Source organism: Apteryx rowi, unplaced genomic scaffold (assembly GCF_003343035.1).
Source record: "Apteryx rowi isolate R43461 unplaced genomic scaffold, aptRow1 scaffold_17, whole genome shotgun sequence".
NCBI classification, from domain to species: domain Eukaryota; kingdom Metazoa; phylum Chordata; class Aves; order Apterygiformes; family Apterygidae; genus Apteryx; species Apteryx rowi.
The window spans coordinates 2,343,633-2,366,252 of record NW_020447974.1 but is presented as its reverse complement, the minus strand read 5'-3'; the positions used below and the strand labels follow the sequence as shown (position 1 = coordinate 2,366,252).

Sequence of the window (22,620 nt, the reverse complement as noted above, 5' to 3'; positions counted from 1 at the left end):
TGATATGAGAGGCTTCTGTCAGGAGGGTGATTGACTACCTTAACATTCCAGAAATGAAGCATCTACATGAAATAGGATAAGTTTGATTGCTCAAATTCACAACTTATTTTCATTATATTTTGTCTTCTGCCCTAAAAGAAGGGTTCCTTTGGCACACACTCATTCTGAAGTGGAGAATAATAGTGGAGATACTTGAAACTAGGAAGAAAAATGGGATAATTTGAAAATTCTGGCCTTCTGTAAGGAGCTTTTAACTCCTTTAACTGTGACATTAGCACTCGAAGTGGGAGAATTTTTTTTTCATGCTAAACCAAAATGATTAGCTTGGCTAAGGACTTGTTTCATCCATGTAGTTACAACACGTGCTTTTTGAGGAGTTTCTTTAGGAAACAGGCAGGATATGCAGTGAATATGTTAGGCAGCATTACAAAAAAGTACTTAGTAGTGTATTGCCTTAGAAAGCAGTTGTGTTACAGAAGGAGCTTCAGCAGATCGTTTCCATACCTATGGCTTGGCAGTCACAGTAGCATGAGACCTACAGCAGGAGAGGTTAATTCGGGGATGTATTGCGCAGTGAGAATACCAATTAAGTTCAGAAAGTGGCTGTCAACATGTTACCAGTTCTAAGTCAACAGTAATGAGTATAAAAGCAAGTTATTGCATACAAATGTAGAAGCCCACGATTACGTCTCATCCTTCTTGCTCACAAAGCGACCTGATGTGTACTAGTTGTTGGCAGAAATCTTTATTTGCTTGTTGCTAGCAACTGCAGTGAGGTGTATGAGCTGCACAAGAGGAAGTAAACGCAGTGAGCAGCAGTGGCCACAAGAGCAGGACAGTATCAGGTGCTCCTTAGAGGAATCAAGTGAGGGGAAGAACTGAATAGTGTCATGTAGTTAACAATCTGGCAGATACGAGCTAAAAAAAAAAGCTATTCAGAGTCTTTCAGCTTTATTTTAATGAAATACTATATAAAATACTCACAGGAAAGGATCAGAGACGGAAGGGCAGAATAACAATGTGTTAGCAAGTGAAGGGAAGAGAGATCTTCTCAATCATTACTCACGTTTCTAAAAAGCCAGAGAAGAAAACTCTCTGTATTAGCGTGTGATTTTTTTCCTTTGTGAATCAGAAAGGGGTATTTGTGGTACAGAAACTTTATCCGGTCCAGGAAGACTTGTAGAGCCAGCACCACTGAGGCTTGTCACTGGGAATATTTGACCTAATTGCCTGCCAAACAGCCATGTTGCAGAAGCATCTTCATAGATCATCTGAATAGTGGCGAAGGAGTGCTGAAGTGGAGCCTCAGTGGTGATGAATTTACTCATGAGTCATTTTTGTCACACGCTTTTCATTTGACTGATTCATTAAACAAACACATGATTGTCAGAAGCCCAGTAGCTTAATGACATTAAAGTGTGGTCACTTAGCAGTTCCTTTGCTGTCTATTGGAGCTCTGCTTGCTTGACAGGCAGTTCGGAAAGTGCTAAGATGTGCAGAATCTTTGTTTTCTGAAGAAATTTTTAGGACCAGTTTAGGAAAAAGAAAAAGGCTAGTGGGGTGCAGTTGGCAAAATGTACATATAGCAGTGGTGCCTGCCAAAATCAGCATTTGCTGTAAAATTACTTTTCATGACTGCTTTGTATATTGAGGTTTTATTTTTTGCACCCACAGATGTGTCTGTGCTGATATGCTTTTGCAAAAGTCAAATGTCCCTTACATCCATTCTTGGAAAATGAAGTCTCCATAATGACAAGATGTTTATCTGTTCCTTGCTCTGAGGTTCCATGGGTGGTTTTCTTCCGCAGGATAAGTCTGATAGATAACCGACAACAAATTGCAGATTATATTGCAAGCTACTGATTCAACTATAATTTGGATTTCTTAAAATTTTAGTAGGGTTTTGGCTGAATGAGCTTGTTAATTAAGTTCTTAGATGAATAAAGCAATCAGTGCTATGATTAGTGATCAAAAACATACTTTTCAATGGCAGAAGAGGGGATGTAAAATGGACCTGAAAAAATGTGAAATCTTATGACATTAGCTGTGAAAGGCTTGACTGTATGGGAGTCAAAGCTTAAGTAGCAAAGCACTTCCTATCATCTATTTGACCTTTCAGGAAGGAAGAGGTGGTCAGACCTTACATGGAGATGACAGCAATTACAAACATTTCAGTGAGAGAGGTGCTTTGATTTTTGGAAGTTTCTCTGAAAAAGAAAAAAACCAATCATGTTATTTCACAATTTTTGAAAATTACACAAGTAACAGAAGCAAGTGGTGAATCTCTGGTCACCCTCCTATACGTAAAGAACAGTAAAATTCTGTGTCAACTTTCTGCACCATGACTTAGTTGGCAGCAGATGCATGAAGGTAAAGAGCCTAACAAAACCTAAAAATAAAAGGCCAGAAAAATCTCAAGAGCTGATGTAGGTTTTCTGCCTGCCCTAAGGAAGAACAGCTGGCAGAGTAACTGAAGCCATGCTTACATACAGCTGAGTGCCAAGAGAGGGGAGGAAAGGGACAAAGTAGAGAGAAAACTCAAAATTTTCCCGTTACTGATCAATTATGCCTGTTTATCAAGTGAGGGGAGGTTTATTAAGCCTGTGTGCTTTTCCTAGATATCAAGAGGGATGCAAGCTGTCACTTGAACAGTTCCTGCCTCTGCTGGTCTGTTTGCTTTGCTTACAAAACCGTCATTTTCAGAGATTTCTTAGCAGCTTCCCAGAAGTACCATGCTGCTAAGAAAGCAAATGTAGATTCACAATTTCAAGAGGCATCAGTTCTCCCTCAGATACCTGTCTAGGTAGCAGGGGCACAGTTCAGGAGGATGCTCGGTCCTCTGCTCCTTCCTGAGTGCAGCAATGCCCTTCTGCAGAGAGTGCTTGGGGAGGAGCATCTTCGGGATATTTAGGAAAACAGCGTGATTGCGTGATAGAGGATGCGTCTGCATGGGCTGGTTGAGGTCCTTGTGAGCAGAGTCCCCTCTGTGCAGGAATCTCTGGGAGATGGTCCAGGCCTTGATGAAGAACACTGAGCAATCTGAAAAATGTCTAGACAGTCTGTCTCAGCATCTCCTCTCCCCTCGTTTGGAGGAGAGGGAGAGCTGCCAGCCTTGTGTGATATCACTATTCAGGTCCTCCAGAGAACTTGCCAAGCACCTCCTGCAGAGAGAGGGAAATGAGGAGCTGATGTTTCAAATATAAAACAAGCAGGAGGAATCTTTCGAGGTGGGAAAGTCTCGAACTTTCCTCTTATCTTTTTGCATCATAAAGCAACAGCAAAAGACAAGCTTTCCCCTTCTTCTCTTCAGTAGTTAGCTTTTGTTAGGTTAAATTTTAGTAAAAACACTTTTATGAGGAATGAAAATGCAAGAAGCCTGTTAAAAGGATCTGAATCTTGATTTAGCAGGGTAATGTTCACTGAGATTCTTTCACAGCAACTTAAAATTTCAAACTGAAGAGCATTCTCCACCTCCATAACATTCAGTTATGGAAATCAAAGCAAGTTACTTTCAGGTGAATACAGTTTCTGTGTAGGGTTAAAGAACTGGTGAAAGGGGGAATGGTGAATGTTCCTCATGAGTATAAAAAATAAAAAACCTCAGAATGTTATTTTTCTTTTTGGTTGGCTTTCAGACATTGATGAATGTTTACAGAACGGTCGTATCTGTAATAATGGACGATGCATAAACACAGATGGCAGTTTTCACTGTGTTTGCAACGCTGGCTTTCAAGTGGCAGCTGATGGGAAAAACTGTGAAGGTAAGACTTTTCTGAAATTATTCCTTGTGAATAATTACAGTTCCAAGAGATTATTCACTTCAATGAAAAATAAAAGGACCTCTTGTGGGGGGGAAGAGAAGGAGCAAGGAATCAAATTTCTAAATACTGTTTGCTATATCTGGGAGGGCAAGTAAACTGTCTTTTGCAGCCAGTTCTGGAGCCTTGGCTTGGCAATTCTCAACAGGATGTCTGTCCAGCAGGAGAAATAGCACATACCACTATCGCAAAATGTAGTTTCTTTGATGGGAGTGGTACATTTTAAAACGGAGCACAAGTCACATGCTGCCTGATTTTTACTGTGTGTTTATCAGCATGCTTTATGGGATCTTACTGGGTGACTAGCAATGTGCTTTATGTAGATGCAGTCTGGTCTGACCCATAAAAACTGTTTTAAGAAAAATTTGTAAACATAATTGATGTGTTCCTACCTCCCAGACCTTTAGCAAAGGGGGGAAAAAGAAGAATGTTCTTTATCATGCTTCCCAAGGTCCTTGGGAGGGTTCCCAATGATCTATTCATACGTTAAAGGAATTTCAAGCACTGTTCTTAGAAACATTTTTGGCAGAATACTATCTCAGTGATTCAGCTCAAAGACTTAATGCCAAAATTCCTGGTTGGGATAGATACACGATTTTTTTAAAGTCATAAATTATTTTTGTCTGACTTAGCCTGTAAGTAAAAAGAAAACACACCATGTCTAGAAGTGTAATTTCTGTCCAAGACAGCTGCAATATTAAGGAAAATAGCACGATCCTGAATATATTGTAATGTCATTATGATCCAGTGATTTTATGTGCTAGTAGTGATTCTGTTAATCCTTGGGAGAGACAGACATTTTAAGACTCTGTTTTTCCTGACTCTTTTTTAGATATGGTTTAGCACTATAAGCTCCTTTTTAAAATATCTAATTATGGAACTATATTGACTAAATATATTTGGAAATGAATATATTTTGGAAAAAAACTTGATTCCCGATTTCTTTCTTTCCCACCAAATACCATGTGCTAATAGTAATAAGAACCAGGACGTCGGCAGTCTGGTAAAACATTTTTAATTCCATTGCATATGTTGCCAGAATGTCTGTTGCATCCACTTATGAAACAATTTCATCTCTGGCATTGTAATGCAATGAGTTTTGTTCTTAGGAATACATGTGCGCAGACACTAATAAGTAAAGACCATAGGACTGTGCCATACCTTAACGCAACTGTGTATAATCCTTTAGGTGAAACAGGTAGATAGTGCTGATTTTTTTGGACATAATGTCCAAAATTGGCTTCATTTGCACTAGTACAAAGTAAAGACAAAGGGGATATAATATTTTACCAAAACCAAGCACAAATTTTTCTGTACTCTTTGATTGTACAGTGTTCAGAATAGCAGTGTCTGGGTCCTCCATCTTTTCCTACCTGAATCCGTCATGCTATGGCATTAGGTCAGAGCGTGAATAGTGTCAGTATGAAGCTATGGATAGTCAGTAAGTACCCTCATATGCAACCTGTCATGCAGAATATGGAGAAGGGATAGTTTTTTTTTCTAATGGAAGTTGATGGTGAAAATGCTGACAGAATGCAGTGTGCTACTGCATACTTGAGCGCTGTGGTGGGAAGTCTCCCACGTCACAAATCTTAGACTCACCAGAGGTTACAGAAGTTTGCACTCATAACACAAATGCCTCCTCCTGCCCTTTGGGGTGTTCTTAGTAACATAAAATTGTGCTTACCATTCCAAATGGAGGCTGCTGCTCATCTGCCTGTTATTTACATCAAGACTGCAGACTCTCTTCAATTCAGTCTTCCACCCTTCTTTTTTATTTTGAGGTTTTTACCAACTGGCAGTTCTTAAGCTGTCCAGTCTCTCATCTGTTTTTCATTCTCTTTGCTGTGTTTATATGCATACCTTTGTATGTTAATGGTTCATTGGTAAAAACCTGAGTCACTGCTTTGATGCATCCTCTAGGACAGTGCAGTGTGTCCCATCATATGTTGACATTTATCATGTACCCTGACAACCAAAAAAGGGAATTAAGATTTATCTTTTGGATATAATCAGTAGGAGTTCTACATTATCAGTGTGACCGTTATGTCTCTTATGTGTGCTTTCAGATATGGATGAATGCAGCATAAGGAACATGTGCCTGAATGGGATGTGCATTAACGAAGATGGCAGTTTTAAATGCATTTGTAAACCAGGGTTCCAGTTAGCATCTGATGGACGTTATTGCAGAGGTGAGCACAATAAATTACAGGTCCTCAAAGCTTGTGAGTCATATGCCTCTGGTAGCTTCAAGAATTGCCTCATTTCCTCACAGTGATCCTTGGGGACAAGAAGTACTGGGCAGAGTTCTGGTCAGATATGCGCTTTTAATCAGCTGGAGTGATTTGTCATTGTGCAAGACAGTATTCTGTCCTCTCCACAGTGTTGAGCAACAGCCCTAACCAGCCAGTGGGAAATATTCTTTGATCAAAGACTGTGTGATCTGACCTAGTTAAACTCCTGTTTTTTGCCTATGAGGTCTTCTGCAGTTTGGCTGCAGTATATCTCACTTTTTGTGTTTTGCCTTTCAATGTTTTCTACGTTTGGCCACCCAAACATCCTGGCTCGTTGCCCTTCTTGAGTTTTTCTCATATTCCTGCCTTGGTGTTCCTAGCCAATGCAGCATCTCCAAGGAGCACCTAGCACCCTGTGTGACCAAGACACAGACATGAGCACCACTGCAAGATCGTCTTTCCCGTTTGCTGCACTAGCTCGTTAATAGCCACTGTGGGAGATACTGCAGCAGTTTGGTTGCTAGTTGTGTCATCATAGTTTCCATTCGGTCCCGTTGGGAACTGGAAGTTTTATGTGTATAAATCTTCATGTTTCAGCAAGTTTTATAGGCACAGAGATGAAGTTGAAATAAGGAATAAACAAGCGCTGTGCCAAGTTACTTACAGTTTTTCTTTTGAAAAATTTAAAATCTTTTGGAATCAGGGCAACAAAAGTGTTTGTTTACACTTTGGTAAATTAAAAAAAAGTCACACTGGATCACACAGCAGCTACTTGTTCTGAGGAGCAGTAACAGAAGTAATTGTTTGAATTAATAATTTATTTTCGAGAATTGCTGACATGAAAGGTTAAATTAGTTTGGATCCTTTGCTTCTTGAACGCTACCAGTCTTAGGTCCGAACTGCACAGTGTCTAGACATAGGCTTTAGATCCAAACCAGTCCAATAAATCTGGTAAAACTTCCAGAACCTCTCTTGCATTTGATACCTTTTGGACTAAATGTGTAAGCCAGTGTCATCAAACTTTTTGGACACAGCAGGGGAATCACATATTTCATATGAGAGAAGACCCTATTCTTGTTTTGTAATAGCGTTGTTTTGATCAGAAGAAAGAATTGTCCTTTAATTTCTCAGACAAATAAGCATGTGATTTCTTGCAAGTGTCTCCTCAGCTTAGATCTGCTGTCTGTGTTGGCCACAGCCTACACATGCTTACAGTAATGAGCTTTATTTCCACCCTTACCTGATTTCCAAATGATTGGTGTATGTCTGTACTTTGTTGAGGCTTGTTTTCCAGCTGGCCTGTGTGTGGGATGGAAGTGAGACTTGGTCTCAGACATGGCAGAGAAGAGCTCGATGCCCATCAGGCCTTGGTATATCAGCCAGTTGTGTTCCCAGAGACCACTGGCTGGTCTGTGTGTCGGTAGCAGTGATGTCACCCACTCATGCAAGCTCAACCCAAAAGCTTATCTTGATTTTGCCTTGAGCATTTTTTTTTTTTTAAACTAGTCTGTACAGCAAAATACCATCTAAGATGATGATGCATAAATTCCTTCAGACTCCTTAAAAACCAAACTTGGGATTCTCAACTTCACAGCCTCTGTTGCATACCTCCTGGCTAAACAGGAGTATGGACACAGCCAAAAAGGGGTTTCTGGCCCTAGAGAAATGTTACTTCTATGCATCAAAGGGAAAATACTTGAAAATTATCCAAAATTGCAGGCAACTCAACTGATTCCTACTGAAAGTTGGAACAGATCTTATAGTAAAATGAAGGCTTTCTCCCACTGCTTTTCAACACTTACAGTACGCCTTGTTCTCTATGAATGACCATGCAAACATTCATTATGTGTGAAATTGCTATTGGGTCAAAATCAAACCAGATTTAGAGACCTTGACACCCAAAGTATACTTATTCCCAACTTCTTATTTGTTTCCTTTCTTCCACTCCCCCAAAGTATCATGAAATAATTCCCAGGAATGTAGTCGCTAGAAGGAGCATAGCTCTGGTAAATGTCCCTAGTCACATTAATAATTCACTCAGAGTTTAGAAGATTCATCTTTAATAATGTCTTTTCCTGTGCATTGTAATGTTTATCCTTACTGAGTCTTCTCTGTTCACACCAAACATACAGAGTAAATGATTTCTGTCCTACAGAGCAGTTAGGATTTGAAACGCTGATCTTTCACACTGCACACCCTGAATTCGTGATACAAATGCATTTAGATCTTACACGAGCTTCAACTCTAAGCTGGTTCTTGCACATGCAGTTAGTGTTCATGCATACTGGGAACGTATGTGTGCAAACTGACATTCTGCAGCAAATTGGCTACCTGCCTGAGCAATTTTGATATGGAATTGAACATGTGTTTTTGCCCAGATTCTTTGGGGAATCAGCAAAGGAACATAAGAATTGCAATGTGCAACATATTACTCCTATAAAAATCTCATTTGATGCACTGTAAGCTGAATTTTGAAATGGTAACAGGAATTTTAACCCAAAGTTAGGGATACTGTAATTGACACTTAGTTCCATAAAACTGGAATTTAAGTATAAGTACAGGGCATATGCTTGGCTGCCTGGTAAAAATTCCACTCAGGCTTTATGAAGTAACATGCCAAAAAAGAATGTTGCACCACAGTCTTGTGTACCCTCTGTAATACAAGACATACTGAACTTATTCACCATTAGCTTCTTTCGCTGATGATGTGCTGATGATTTTTTCAAAAATACTTACATCAGGCAGGAGGAGGTTTAAAGCATTATTTGTTTCATCTTCAGACCAAGCAGTAATTCCCCAAATTGAAAGCTGTGGCAAGGCAACTGCAAGTGGCAGTTCAGGAGTCTGAGTAAATTTTTCCTGGTCAGAATTAGAGGACTTAGCGTACCCAGCTGGCACGGCTGAGCAAGCTCCGCACAAAAGGCAAGGACGGACTGGACATGCAGAATGAATCCAGTGGATGGTTTTCCAGAAGCAGGTTGAGAATCAGGTATTCTGGCGAAAAGCAGCTGGTATCTGTTGGAGTTGTCACAGCGGCAACTTCTACCACAGAAGACTACAGATGCTCGTCCGGGTTAGAAATTTGGACTTTGTGCCTGCATATGCAGTTGATTTACAGGATGTAATCCTGGCCCCATTAACATCAGAGGGATTTTTGCCTCTGTCTTCACTGGAGCCAGGATTTCAGCTGATCTGTGTGATTTTAAGTGGCCCGCTTCACCTTTCTATAAAACATTGATGACAATATTTTCAACACATTTGTAAATCAGATTTCATCCTTTAGTAGCTTACAAAATACTTTATTAAAAATAAATGGAAAAAACTGCAACTTTGCTTGTCTGTTTCTGTAAGTAATTTTAAAAAGGAACGTCAACTTTTTTTTTTTTTTTTTAATGCAACATGTTTCTGTCAAAGGAATTCCGTGTTGCCTTGCAAAAAACCTGTCTCCCCTGTTGAACAGTAGGGGCACAATTTGAAGTCCCAACTTAGTTTTTACTCACACTGAATAAAGACTAAATTTAAAGTGGGAAAAGCGTTAAAGACTTGTCTGAAATGGAAGAAAAGATTGCAGGATAAAGTTGAAATTAATTGAGCCCATGTACTTAAGTATAACTTCTATTTTAAAATGCAGTTTGGAAAAGGAATCTTGGATCAGATAAGCCATGTTTTATGCCAAACAACACAAACTAAGTAAAACATAGAGGTGTTTCACTCTCAATTTGCCCTTTTAAGGTCAGAAAAAAGGAAATTGTCACACATGCTGTCTGTTGTATATATTATGGAGAGTTGTTATGAAGTGATTATTTTATAAAGGTTATACATTCTTCCAAACAATATTTTAAACCCTCTTTTTCTTAATCACTTATAAAATAATGGCATGTTCTCTGTGTCTAGAAAATGCTTTTCCTATTAACAGGATTCACAGGCTATAAAATTTTTGACTAATTTGACATCCCTTGTAATAGTCTAATGCTGTGAGGCTTTATTCTCCTATTTCATTGCTAAGAGCCTTATTGTTCCATGTACTATCGTTGGGCAAAGATGGTATCTCGTGCTCAGCAATTGCTCAGAGCTCAAATCATTACCAAATTCCTTTCAAGGCTGGAGTGCAGTCTGTCCATTAGAAGTTAATAGAAAGGGCTGTAATGAGCATCTGAGCATCCATATGAAAAACCAGTTGTCATGCAGATAACCAGAGAGACACTCTGTGCAGGCAGGGTCTGACCCGTGTCCAAAAACTAACCCACAGCAGAAGGAAGGAAAAATCTGTGGTAGCCCTGGCAAGGCACCTCGTAAGGGGGATCAACGATTTATTTTGTCATCCGGGCTGATTTCTTACAGCACATACTAACTGTTAACCCAGAAAGGAAGGCCATGTTAAACACTACACAACTTTGTCTTAGCAATCACAGTTTCCTCCTTCCTCCAATTATGTTTTTGCCTAAATGACCCTTATTTTGGAGGATGTACCTCTTGGGAGCAAATCAGGAAAATGTAGCCCCTTGAGCAGGAGGAAAATCCAAGAGAGAAAAATTGTTTTTTGTTTATTTCTCCTGAATTTTGCATTTTCTTTTTCCCTCTTACAGGTTGAGCTAATGTTATTCATAATAAAATCTTTATTTGAACCAATTTTCATTTTCATTTAGTTTTTTTTTAGGATACATTGAAAATAAGCTGCACAAATGCGAGTTTCAACCAGGCATTGAACACGGTGTCATTTAATTTCTAATAAAGCTTATTCCGTTCTCCAACAGACATCGATGAGTGTGAGACAGCTGGAATATGCATGAATGGGCGCTGTGTGAACACTGATGGCTCTTTCAGATGCGAATGCTTCCCTGGCCTCGCAGTAGGACTGGACGGACGTGTGTGTGTCGGTAAGATGAGCTCAATGGGAGGCGAGTCGCATTTAGCCAGTGTCCAGGCATTAACGCTAGATCGAAGGATAGATCTGAGTTAGACTGAGTTTCGTTGGCAGGTCTTAGTATAATGGGTTACTGCACTAGTGGATGCTAATAGCTCTGGGATATTTATTGTAATAGTTGTTTTTGCTCTTTCTTCTTTTTTCTTTCCCTTTGTGTTTTAAGGAAAAAAAATATGTGGGCCACATTAGCAGATGAGGTAACCTAGCATAGTTCTGTTGGAGGTTAGTGCTTGAGGAGGTGAGAATCTGCCCCAGTTCTGTCCGTGTGAAATTCTTGATATATCATTAAGCCTAAAAATGTAGTTAGTTTTCCATGTCTTTTTAAAATGGGATATATTGATTTTTCCACCTCTCTATAATTGTCCATAACCAAAAGAAGTTTGAGGTATTTCTAATATGTTTCATAGTCATTATGGGGCAGTTTTTAAAAAGTAACAAATATCAGCCCTGATTCTGAAAAGATAGGCGTTTTAAATCTCGTGCACTGGAATAGCATTTACTCACTTTTTCTTTGTTTTTACAGAAGAAAGATCAGAGGTCAGCGATTCCCCTCCCCCCCCTTTTTAACTTTTTGTGAACTTTTCTTTTTGAGGTTTTTTTTTTTCCCCTCTCCCATTCTTTGTTTTATCAGGTATAAATTTAAAACAGAAGCTCTAGCGTGCCTTTAGTGGGCTTAATCCAGGGTGTTTCACCAGGGCTGGTTTTAACCATGATGTATCAGACAATTAACAAGTTTGAGAAGGGGAAAGAAAATAATGTTAAAATCAAGTTAATCCTCTAACTGTGAGAATAAAATAAACTGTATTGAGGTTTTCCAGAAGTTTTGCGATACACCCAGCTCTAGCTCTGGGATGCAGCCACCAAGCCCCTGTTGAGTTATAAGAGATTAATATCCCTGTGACATGACAGAGGAATAGCCCCTTATTGCTGTGGCTACTTGCTAGTTCAAGGTTGAAGCCCCTCTCCCTGGAAGCTACCTTTGCTATGATACAGAGTAGTAGTCATAAAAAATACTATGTATAGGTGCATACATGCACTCATGGCACCCACAGAAATTGTAAGCCTTCATTCCTGAGTATTTTGAGATGCCCTAAGGGAAAAATGCAGAAAAATAAAGTTTTCTCATATCTTAATGTTTGCCCCCAAATGTTCAGTTTACAAGTTGTTTTTAATAAGCCATCTTAATAATGTGCCATAACTGTTGTCATTAAGGAAACTGCCGTTAATGTTCAGGGGCCATGAAAAATGTTTTTTTCACGAAATTTTGAGCCCAGATGTGTGTGTGATTTATTGCAGTTGACAGTTGCCGTAGTCAGCAGAGCTATGATAATCATTTCTGTACTTTGTTGCAAAATAAGTAGGAATTTAAAATGCATTACACAGTCAATAAAAGAGGTTTAAGCTAATGCATTACGCATTGTGTTTGCTGTGGATTAAAGCCCACAGAGATGTTTTTTTGTAGTTTGCTAATGCATGTTAAGTCATTAAATATGGTAAGTAGTTTGTGTGTCTGAACTCTTAAGAGCCTGAAGAAGAATTTCTCGTCCTGAGTAGAGCAAGGGTATAGGTAGGTGAGAAGCACAGGAAATGGTGAACAATGTTTTGTTTTGACAGCTATTTTGCAGTGTTTATGACTCCCGAGCTAGATTTAATAGATGTTGTAATTTATGGCACTATAGTTGGTTATGATAGGATTAAGAGGGATTTCTTTCCTCAGATACACATATGCGAAGCACATGCTATGGTGGCTACAAGAGAGGACAATGCGTGAGACCATTAACTGGTGCGGTTACAAAATCAGAGTGCTGTTGTGCCAGCACTGACTACGCCTTTGGAGAGCCCTGTCAGCCCTGCCCAGCGCAAAATTCAGGTATGACGTATTTACGGGTATGCATTGTAACCTAAGTTTTATGTTGTCAAATTATTTTTAGAATGGTAAAATGCAGTTTTATATTAACAATTCATCTTAAATCTGGAGGATTAAATTGTCATACAACATGTTATATATTTTGAGAAATCTGCTATTTTGCGTGTTGGAAGAGTACAGGAGACAGTTTCATGAGAGGCATAAGTAAATGCCAAGATCTGGTGCAGAGTCATAACATGCATCAAACCAGATTTTCACACAGTCATCTCTATTTTGATAGATGTGAATTACTGAAAGTATAGTTTTAACCTCAAATTATTCATGGGAGTATCTTGAGTAATTCACATACTCAAATTCTTATGTACACCTGTCAGTCAGATGTTTGCTGTCTGAACTTCAGATCATTCAGGTGATCTGAAATCATTTATACAGTAATTAGCCTTTAAATAGTCAGCATGAAAATAGAAGCCCAGTTAAGACTGTTAAGAAAACTTGAGTTTCTCACCAAATCGCCACCAAGCTTTGTTCTCTGGAACAGGACTGTACTCTGGCAAGATAGCAATCTTAATCATTCGGATGGGCAGGATCTGTTTTTAAGAAAGCACTGCTTACAAGAACAGCATGCTGACACAGACCTTCTCCTGAAGGCAGTAAATAAGAGACCCTGGTTTCATGGAGGTGGCTGCAGGAAGCTCATTTAAAGCCCAGCTTCGCCAAGTGATTCTTTTCACTTAGCAAATTTATTGTTGCATATAAATAAAATAYGCCATTTGATATGTAGCTCAGGAGCATCTCATGCTAATTTGTTACCTGCTTTGTAGGCAAAGGTAATTTCAGACTTCTTTTTTAAAGCTCAGTTTAACTGACAGCTTTATGAAAAGCATTAGGGAGACAAAACCAGTTGGAACAAATCAGAGTAGTTGAGCTGATGTGAGCTCTTCAGAGGGAACTTACTAGCCACCATTTTGTGGTGCGCCATGTCATTTAAAATAGCAAAATGCCACAGAAATGTTGCCAGAACAGGAAGGCGCCTTTCCAGCAACTGCTGCTGATACCACTAGGCCCTTCTTACTGTACAATAGAGTTAGAATGTTCTGTAAATATCAGACTCAGTATCATTAACTTCTGTTTTATATTTGAATTAATTTAGCAGAACATTTACACATGTGGAAGCTATTTTTCCTGTGTTGTTTTGCCCATCTCTTTTACTGTTAAAAAATGCCATCTCATGAGGGGTGAAACATAGCACTACTTTGGGCTTTGAGTGGGGGAGGAATGGAGAGGATTTCTTAGAGAGGAGTATTGTGTCAGAAACTTAAAAAAATTCCTGAAAGGAATCCTTTTCTTAAGGATAATCCTTAAGGATAAAGGAGTCTTGGTTTGGTATGAATTCTTGCAGAAACTCCTGCTAAGTGGAATTAAATGCGCAACATTATGTTCTAGATTTGTAGGAAAACATTTTCTGTTTCTTGGTCATTTTGAGCATGCACTTTGAGCAAGGACTTGGACTTGGACATGAGTTCTAGAAAATCTTGCTGTGAAGGTGTTACAGTTCATTTGTGTATGGGGGCCGGCGTGAGTTTTATGACCATTCCTAAATACATCATTTCACCATAGGAAGTTTTTACTCAGCCATATGCATCAGCAGATGCAGATCCCCGATTTTGCTAAAATGTTTCAGAGATAGTGAGGGTACGCATGTAGCTCAATTTTAGAATTATTGGAAGGCATGTTATTTCTATGGAATAATTAATTTGCATATTGTAAAAGATGTTGAAGTCAATGAGCTAAAAAAGAATTTTCCAGTAAGTATTTTAATATTTTTCCAGCTGAATATCAGGCTCTGTGCAGCAGTGGAACTGGCATGACTGCAGGAGGAAATGGTAAGCTCACCTAATGCAACTAGAACTGTAGAAGTTCTGGCTAAAAGTGTGACCTTCAGTATCCTTGATATCTTAGACATATTGGGAGGGGGTGGCAGTGGGAAAGAGTGAGAGGAAGGCTTATCCAAATGGCTGTTTGCAACACACAGATGAATTGAAGATGAAATGAATGGAGAATGCCATTTCACCAGTGTGCTCTCTCTGTTTTATGCCATTGAATGTATTTGAGTGCTGTTATAAAACAGCAGCAAGTTTGTGAGCATTGTCATTACCTATATGACTTAGAAATCATATATGAGAGTCATATTTGCATGTTTCCCTGTTAAAAGAAATTATCCTGAAGAATATAGCCATGTTGAGCATTGAGCTTCTTTGCATGTTTTCACCTCAGTCACAGAAGCCAGGCCAACAGAGCTTGGTTAATAAATACAGAGAAGAAGCAAATGATAACAGTAAAAGCTTTGCAGTCTTAGGACTGTGAAATCGCAACCCCAAAGTCAGGCAACGCTCGCTAATAAGTTTGTTGGCGGTAGAGAGGGAAAAGCATTCAGAAAGAAGGGCTGTTCATGCTCTGTGGGATGATGCCACCTGGAAACGTATATGAATCAGGGAATGCAGGGAGTATTCATACCTGTGCATCTGTAAATGTAAGACCTCAGTTTAACATCCCGGTTCTTATCTACAAGTGTCTTAAATGTTTGTGCGTTAGAGATGGTCTTAAGTCAGTCTGGCAGGGATGCTTTTTGTTATTGAGTGTGAATATTTAGGTTGCAGTTTCCTAATCAGAAATGCACAATTATAAATGTGGAGCAGCCAATGGTAGTGTTACTGAAAATACATCTTTTTCTAATTTGGAGAATTTGTTATTCTAAAAAGGGAAGCTCCCCACACAACTGACCTTTTCTTTTTTTTAAATCTTTGCATAGATATTAATGAGTGCTTACTGGATACTGATCTCTGTCCAAATGGAAGATGTGAGAATCTGCATGGAACATACAAATGTATTTGTAACCCGGGGTATGAAGTGGATTCAACTGGGAAGAACTGCATTGGTATGAAATGTCCCATTTTTCCTTTGAAGTGTGATGCTTGCATTTATCCTCCTTTATCTTTTACAAGTTTCATCAGATTTTCTGTTTCATCAGATTTGCTAACTGCTCTCCTGACATTTCTAGATGTTTCTGCTAAATTCTCTGAGTTTAATTTCTGTGCTTTCCAATGCTCATAGAATCCTCTAACATAGGACAGTAAGGGACTCTTGTCATGAGTGACTCGAGTCACTGGCAACCAGGCAATAAAGATCTAGTTCAGATAAGTTCACTGAACGTGTGCTCTAACAGCACCAACATTTCTCAACATCAGACGAAACATGATACTGCAATTAAAATGCACCATGGGAGAGATCCAGTATCGTCAGCGTGCTAGGTTCCTCCAATAGAAAGATATTTAAGTAAAACTCCCAACTGATCCTAGGGAGATAAGCATCCCACATGCTAAGAAAGGTTTCCATGGTTTCTGCCAAATCTGACTTTGGGGAAAATTCCCTCTCAACTTTCAGGCATGGCTATTGGTTTAACCGTGTTGAAGTGTATTGGCCAGGCACAGGTATATATATCGGTAGAAGACCGGCAGACTCTGCCTGCATGCCATCTCTAGCTAGGGCTGATTTCCTGTGCTGTACAAGTGAAAAAACTCTGAAGCCAAGTTGTTCATCACAGAACAACGCGTCTTAGGGGTAACTGACAGAAGCCCWGTGGCATGGGATGAAGAGAATGCAAATAGGTAGCAGTCCAGTATCTTCTGGGATGTAAAAAGAAAAAACTATCAGATGCCTGTGGACTACTATTGCAAATTTTAATTTTGGCAATTCTCTTGTTCCATTATACAGTCTCATCGAAAGCTCCCTACTGAAAACCCTATAGTTTTCTTTCTTCCACCCCTGCATTGATGCATCATTCCAGACCTCTTTGTACAGCTGATTAGAAATTTCTTCTAGTTCCCTGATAAAACTTATCTGTGACCAATTTATGACCAGTGTTGTGATAGTATTATCCTTTTATTTAGCACCATGATATTTATCCCCAAAGTATTCATAAAGAATCATCATATCCTTTCTCACGCTTTGTTGGTTGAGCTATCCAAATCCACACTTTCAGTCTTTCTGTAGAAGAAGAGGCCGTAGGCTTCTCCTGAACATGAACTGTCTGACCAGTATACAGTAGTCTATGAGGTCCTACCAATGCCTTTTACAGTGGTACCAATACTTTGCTGTCTCTCCTAAGAATATCCTTCAAAAATGATCTAGAGTGCATTAGTCTTTTCTTAAATATGTGTTATACTTGTGGATCAGTGTCAACCTCTGATTGGGAGTTACACTCAGAGCGCTCTCTTCTCTGTTGCCTTCAACTGATGAGTTCCTGGTTTATAACCTGTTCTTGTTATTCCCTAATTGCAGGGTTTTGGACTTCACCGATTGTATTTTATCCTATTTCTCTCACTCCCATTGTCAAAATTATTTTAATCTTCTTGCATCCAGTCCTTCTCTGTACTGGCAATAACTTCCTGTGTAGTAGTGTCCACAGTTTTTTGATCTCATTCATTTGTTATTTCTACATTGCAATGAATATGTTATAGGACTAGTCCCAAGACTGATCTTTGAAAGACATTGCTAACATCCCCTGTCCATCATGATGACTCCCCTTTTTAATATACCCGTTCATAGTCTGTCCTTCAGCCAGTTCTGGATCTTCCTTGAAGTTGTTAAATTCCTTCCTGTTACCTCCAGCTTACATAACAATTTTATTTGGTTTCTGTATTCTCCTCTGAAATCTAAATAGCTTAAGTCATTTGTGTAATCTTGGTCTAACATATCAATTATTGTATTTAAAAAAAACAGTACCCAAATAATCTGACTTGATCTATCTTTGATAAAAGTCATGCTGTAATTTATCCCATTTTCCCATTTGCTTTTCTGTCTTTGATTATTCATGTCCCATTTCAGTGACTGCCCCTAGCTTATGGCATCCCCTCTTTTCTCCCTGTCCATCTGTGACTTTTCCAGCTGCTCCACAGCCCACCCTGTTGCAGCCCACATCCAGGCTCCATCACAGCTGTTTCCCATTCCTCCATAATGTTCCACCTGGCCCTCTCTCAAATTTTCTGAACTCCTGTGAAGCTTCCCACACGGTTTGTTTTATTCTGCAAATCTCCCTGCTTTTCCTAGCACTTTTGCTGTTTCCAGCTGCTGCTCTGACCCTCTCAGTCTTCCCAACTTCTCTCAACACTTTCTGAGGCCTCTCTGACTTAGCCAATTGTTCCTGTCTGCTCTCTGGGTCTCTCCTGATCTTCACCTGCCATTTGTGGCCCATTGCCACCTTCTTGCAACTTCTCTCTAATGATCACAGCGCTTCCAAAGATTTCCTTCGGGCTCTTGAAATTTAGCTTCTCTAAGATTTATATCTATGCCAGCATTTTTATTCAAATTTTTCATCTCTAAAGTAGGTGTAGACTCACATTAGCCTTGGTAACCATAACATGTAAGACAGTCAAGAGCAGACCTGGAAAAAACAGTGATGTAAAGACCAGGATGACCAGCAAACCTTTCCAAACCAATTCTCTCCTCATTTCTTTCGTCAACGTAGGGTCTGGTGTGCAGGGAATCAGAGACTGCACAAATCTATTCTACAGCATAGGCAAGATGAAAGGATGATTCCCAACTTTATTTTAAACAATGCTTCGGTTGTCACATATTATGAATATGTGTAGAAAGCAAGTGCTAGCTCTTATAAGAGTAAAATAGCCTAATAAAGAATAAAGCATAGAAAAAAGGTCAACAAAAATATACAGGGAAGATTTTTTTTCTTTTTTCTTTTTAAACAAAATAAAAATGTTTTATCTGGGTGATATTTGTGTGGTTTGAATCCATAAATTTGCTATTATTGCCAATATTTTAATGCTAATTTTCATAAAGAAGGAAGGTGTAATAAGTGGGATTTTTCACATTAGGGTTTTTTTTTTTTTTTTTTTTTTTTTTTTTTTAGTGTTACTGTAGTTTTTGTGGAGTGGTCGTTTCCATTTGAAATACTTCCAAGCCTATTATTTACCAAAAAAACTAGAAATCTTTTTAGCATCTCTGAAAAACAGTACAAGGCATGTGTGTGTATTCTTTCTCCTTCCCTTTTGTCTCCTTCCTTTCTTCACATACACAAAATCTAAGGAAATACGGCTGCTGGGAGAGAAATCTTGTCATGGCTTCTAGTCCAGGAATATTTTCTTTCTTTAGAAGTTCTTAATTTTCATTACAGACATTGATGAATGTGCACTGAACTTGCTGCTTTGTGACAATGGACAATGCAGAAATACCCCTGGAAGTTTCACCTGCACCTGTCCCAAAGGATTTGTATACACTCCTGACCTAAAAACATGTGAAGGTAATTGATAACACTCCATTCCATCCTAGTTTTATTCATTGGGATCATTTGCAGGTTGTGCCAGGAATATTTTAAACCTTGATGAGGATATAATATGTAGACTAGAAACACATAGAGAAATGATAGGGAGAAGTAGGGGAAAGAGGAGATACAAGGCCAAAACATGCAAGTGTTAGATAACCTAGTGGAATAGCCCATATCAGGCCTGTACTAGCCCGCTCCTTCTGGACTGTCACTGGTGAGCCTGCACTCTGCCAAGAGTAAGAAAAATGTGAGAAGAAGCAGGTTTTACTAACCTATTTTCTTATGTGAAGAACAAAGAGCCAGACAGGTCCTTGTTTGAAATCCTTTCTGAGCCACAGACAGGATGTGATTAAATCACTTAAACATCACAGTCCATCACCACAAAGCAGGGTAATAGCTGGACCTCACAGAGAAATGCAGTGCTGCTGCTGAGTTCAGTGTTTTAATGTTCGAACATGCTAGCGTGTCTTTTAAGTCAACATATGTCGTTAGTCTATTGTGAAGAGCTTCATAACTGAAAAACAGAATATCAGGGAAACCTATCATGAGGAGAGACTCTTCAGTTTCTACCTAAGGTGGAAAAGGCTTTATGTATTTTTGTTAATACTTCCTGGCACTAATGGCAGTATGTCTCCCTTCTAGATATTGACGAGTGTGAATCTAACCCCTGTGTTAATGGGGTGTGCAAAAACACACCCGGCTCTTTCGCTTGTGAATGTGCTCCTGAAAGTACATTGGATACAACAAGAACCATCTGCATAGGTATTTATTCCTCTGAAGTTTTTGTTTGCTGGTTGAAAATGTCCAGTGACATGCAAATGTTGTACACCAAGTTCAGAAAATATTTAAAAATAACTTGAGTAGATAAGTTTAGTGGAAAATGTTACAGAAACAATATTAAGAAAGTGTTTGTTTTCACCATTACCGTGGGTACGTAAAATGTGAGTCTAAGCATTTGAGAACACAGTGCTTCCATGTCATATTTGAAAGAGAGATGAAAGGTTTTTGTAACAACTACAGAAATGCTCAGGCCAGTTCTTCAGAACTATGCTTGCCTGCTTAGATCCTCCTGCAAGCAAGGTGAACATGTGCTCCTTAAGATCTGGTCTGTGGAAAGGCCAGCTCTTGATCTGAGATGGAGCTTGAGCAAGTTGTGGTGTGTGGTCCAGAACAGCCATGGAACAACACTGTTACTCAGATGCTCTGTGAGCTCATGATTTCTTCCTTCAGGTGTTCTGGAGGGACAATAGTTTATAGCTGTTGCCTAGTGAGTGAGGAGAATTGTGGAGCTAGAGCTCTGTCTAGTCCTTAGCTATCTCCTGCCACTCTGTATATGGGAGGGTCAGATATCCAGACTTGAGGATCTAGTAGATTAATGGAAAATCTAGGGGAGGTTCATATCTACCCTGTTCTGCTGCATGTGCCTCTAATCTGGATCACAGTAAATACAGATCTTGAATGGTGCTAAAGTACTCCCTATTAAGCTCAATAAGCGTAAACCGGGTCCTGCAAGGGCTCTGTGCTGGGATGGATTTCACACTGTAGCCCAGCATAGAGAAGGATAAATTAAGAGCTTTTAAAATAAACTCAAATCTGATGTGTCAAGTTACAATGAAAGGACGATTTTTGTCACTGTTAAATTCAGGTATGTTGGTAAATATGTTCATGGGTAGTGCTAAGCAGTTTGCATGACAATATCTTGGCTTTTTTTTTTTTCCGTACAGAAACTGTTAAGGGCACCTGTTGGCAGAACATAGTGGATGGAAGATGTGAAATAAATATCAATGGAGCAACTCTGAAGTCCCAGTGCTGTTCCTCACTAGGCGCTGCTTGGGGTAGCCCATGTACACCATGTGAACGAGGTAACACTCTCATTTATTCTCTTAAAATTCCTGTTCACAGCTTCTGTACCTCACAACTGATATTACCAGAGTCAGTAATAAATGTGCCATCTCCTTTCCCTCCCATTTTACTTGAATACGTGAATAATCTAATGTTCAGGCAAAAGGAATAAGCTTATTAAAGGGATAGCTGGTTAAAGCTGTCTAACTGTGTAATCCCTGGTGTATTCCTTCAGTGCACAGAAGAGGGTAATGGTCATCTAGGCACCCATGCCACATAAAAAAAGGATAGTAAGAATGGTTTTATTCTCATATAATCCCTAAAGTTTTGGAAGCCTTGCGAGCTGTTCTATGTCTTGTTTAGCTTTGCTTTATCATGATGAATGTGGCATTGTGTTATAATGGATATATATCCTCAGAAACCCAGATTTTTTCCTGTTTTGGGGCTGACCCACATTATTGTCATAGTCGTTTCGCCACAGGCTAGTCAAATCATTTTTCTTGCTCTATTATCAAATACTCTTTCCTTAGTCAGTCTGGGAAAGAGATATCTTAATATTTGATAGTGGCACGTAGCTACAGAAGGTTCTAAAGCTGGCTTTTATAGTAAACATCTTACAAGATTAAATTTGAAGGGAAGCGACCACACCTACAGTCTGTAACTTGCAGCATTACTTTAGCATGGTTTCTCATAATTAGTGTTCTAGAGTTCCTAATGATGTAGCAGTAGATGCATGTTCCCCAGAGCTTCCAAGAAAATGTTTGCAACAAATGGATCTTGGTGTGGTAATGGAGGGAGGAGAGGGAGTAGCCTTTGTTATTATACTCTGTAGATTAACTGATGACCTAGAGAATCATATGGTTGATCAAGAAATGGGTTGAGGTCTCTGCATATTTACTTGACAACTAGATTGAACTGTGGGATGAGCTCATGTACCCAGAAATGTGTGTGTTGTTATTTCTATAGGCTGAAAGCTGCTAATTTCCTCAAGTCTTTAATAAAATTCATCCTTCACATCTTAGTAGAATTCATCCTCTTCCATCAGTGGTAAATGTGGCTGTAATGTCCTGTGATGAAATTAAATGAATTAATTGATTTAAGTGAAGCAGGAATGATATAACCACTTTTGGGTTAGCTAGCTAAGAAACAATGGAAGCAAAAGATGATAATGGCTGACACTTTACATAGTTTATAGAGTTGCCCATCTTGTCTCAGAAATATTATTTGAGAAAATACCGAGAGATTGTCTAAGCACTCAGACTTCTCACACCAATAAACTCTAAATAATATTTCACATGATCATTTTTGCACAATAAGTTAACGGCAATCTTTGGACTGTAGCATTCTAAAAGTTCACTTTTGTTTGTTTTACAGACCCAATATGCCAAAAGGGATATTCAAGAATAAGAGGAACATTGTGTGAAGGTATTTATTGTTGCCTTAACATAAATCAGAACCTGAATGAAAAAAATGCTAGTGTTTTGATTTAAGTGGTTAATTTAGCACAGAGGGACGCTACGCCAAATTCTTACCTCTTGTAATTCCCTTGACTTCATTAGAGTTGTGTCAGTGATGAATTTGGTTTCAGTTTGTTTAAC

General features: G+C 39.0%; 1 protein-coding gene across 1 annotated transcript in view; it reads left to right on the top strand.

Annotated features, from left to right (window-relative positions):
* FBN1 (fibrillin 1) overlaps window positions 1–22,620 on the top strand; it is a 146,730-nt gene that overhangs the window by 59,374 nt on the left and 64,736 nt on the right. The window contains exons 11-20 of the mRNA XM_026060519.1: window positions 3,636–3,761; window positions 5,888–6,010; window positions 10,807–10,929; window positions 12,694–12,846; window positions 14,673–14,726; window positions 15,653–15,778; window positions 19,031–19,156; window positions 19,823–19,942; window positions 20,905–21,042; window positions 22,397–22,447. Of these exons, the coding sequence (XP_025916304.1) occupies window positions 3,636–3,761; window positions 5,888–6,010; window positions 10,807–10,929; window positions 12,694–12,846; window positions 14,673–14,726; window positions 15,653–15,778; window positions 19,031–19,156; window positions 19,823–19,942; window positions 20,905–21,042; window positions 22,397–22,447 (1,140 nt within the window). The remainder of the gene's footprint in view (window positions 1–3,635; window positions 3,762–5,887; window positions 6,011–10,806; window positions 10,930–12,693; window positions 12,847–14,672; window positions 14,727–15,652; window positions 15,779–19,030; window positions 19,157–19,822; window positions 19,943–20,904; window positions 21,043–22,396; window positions 22,448–22,620) is intronic.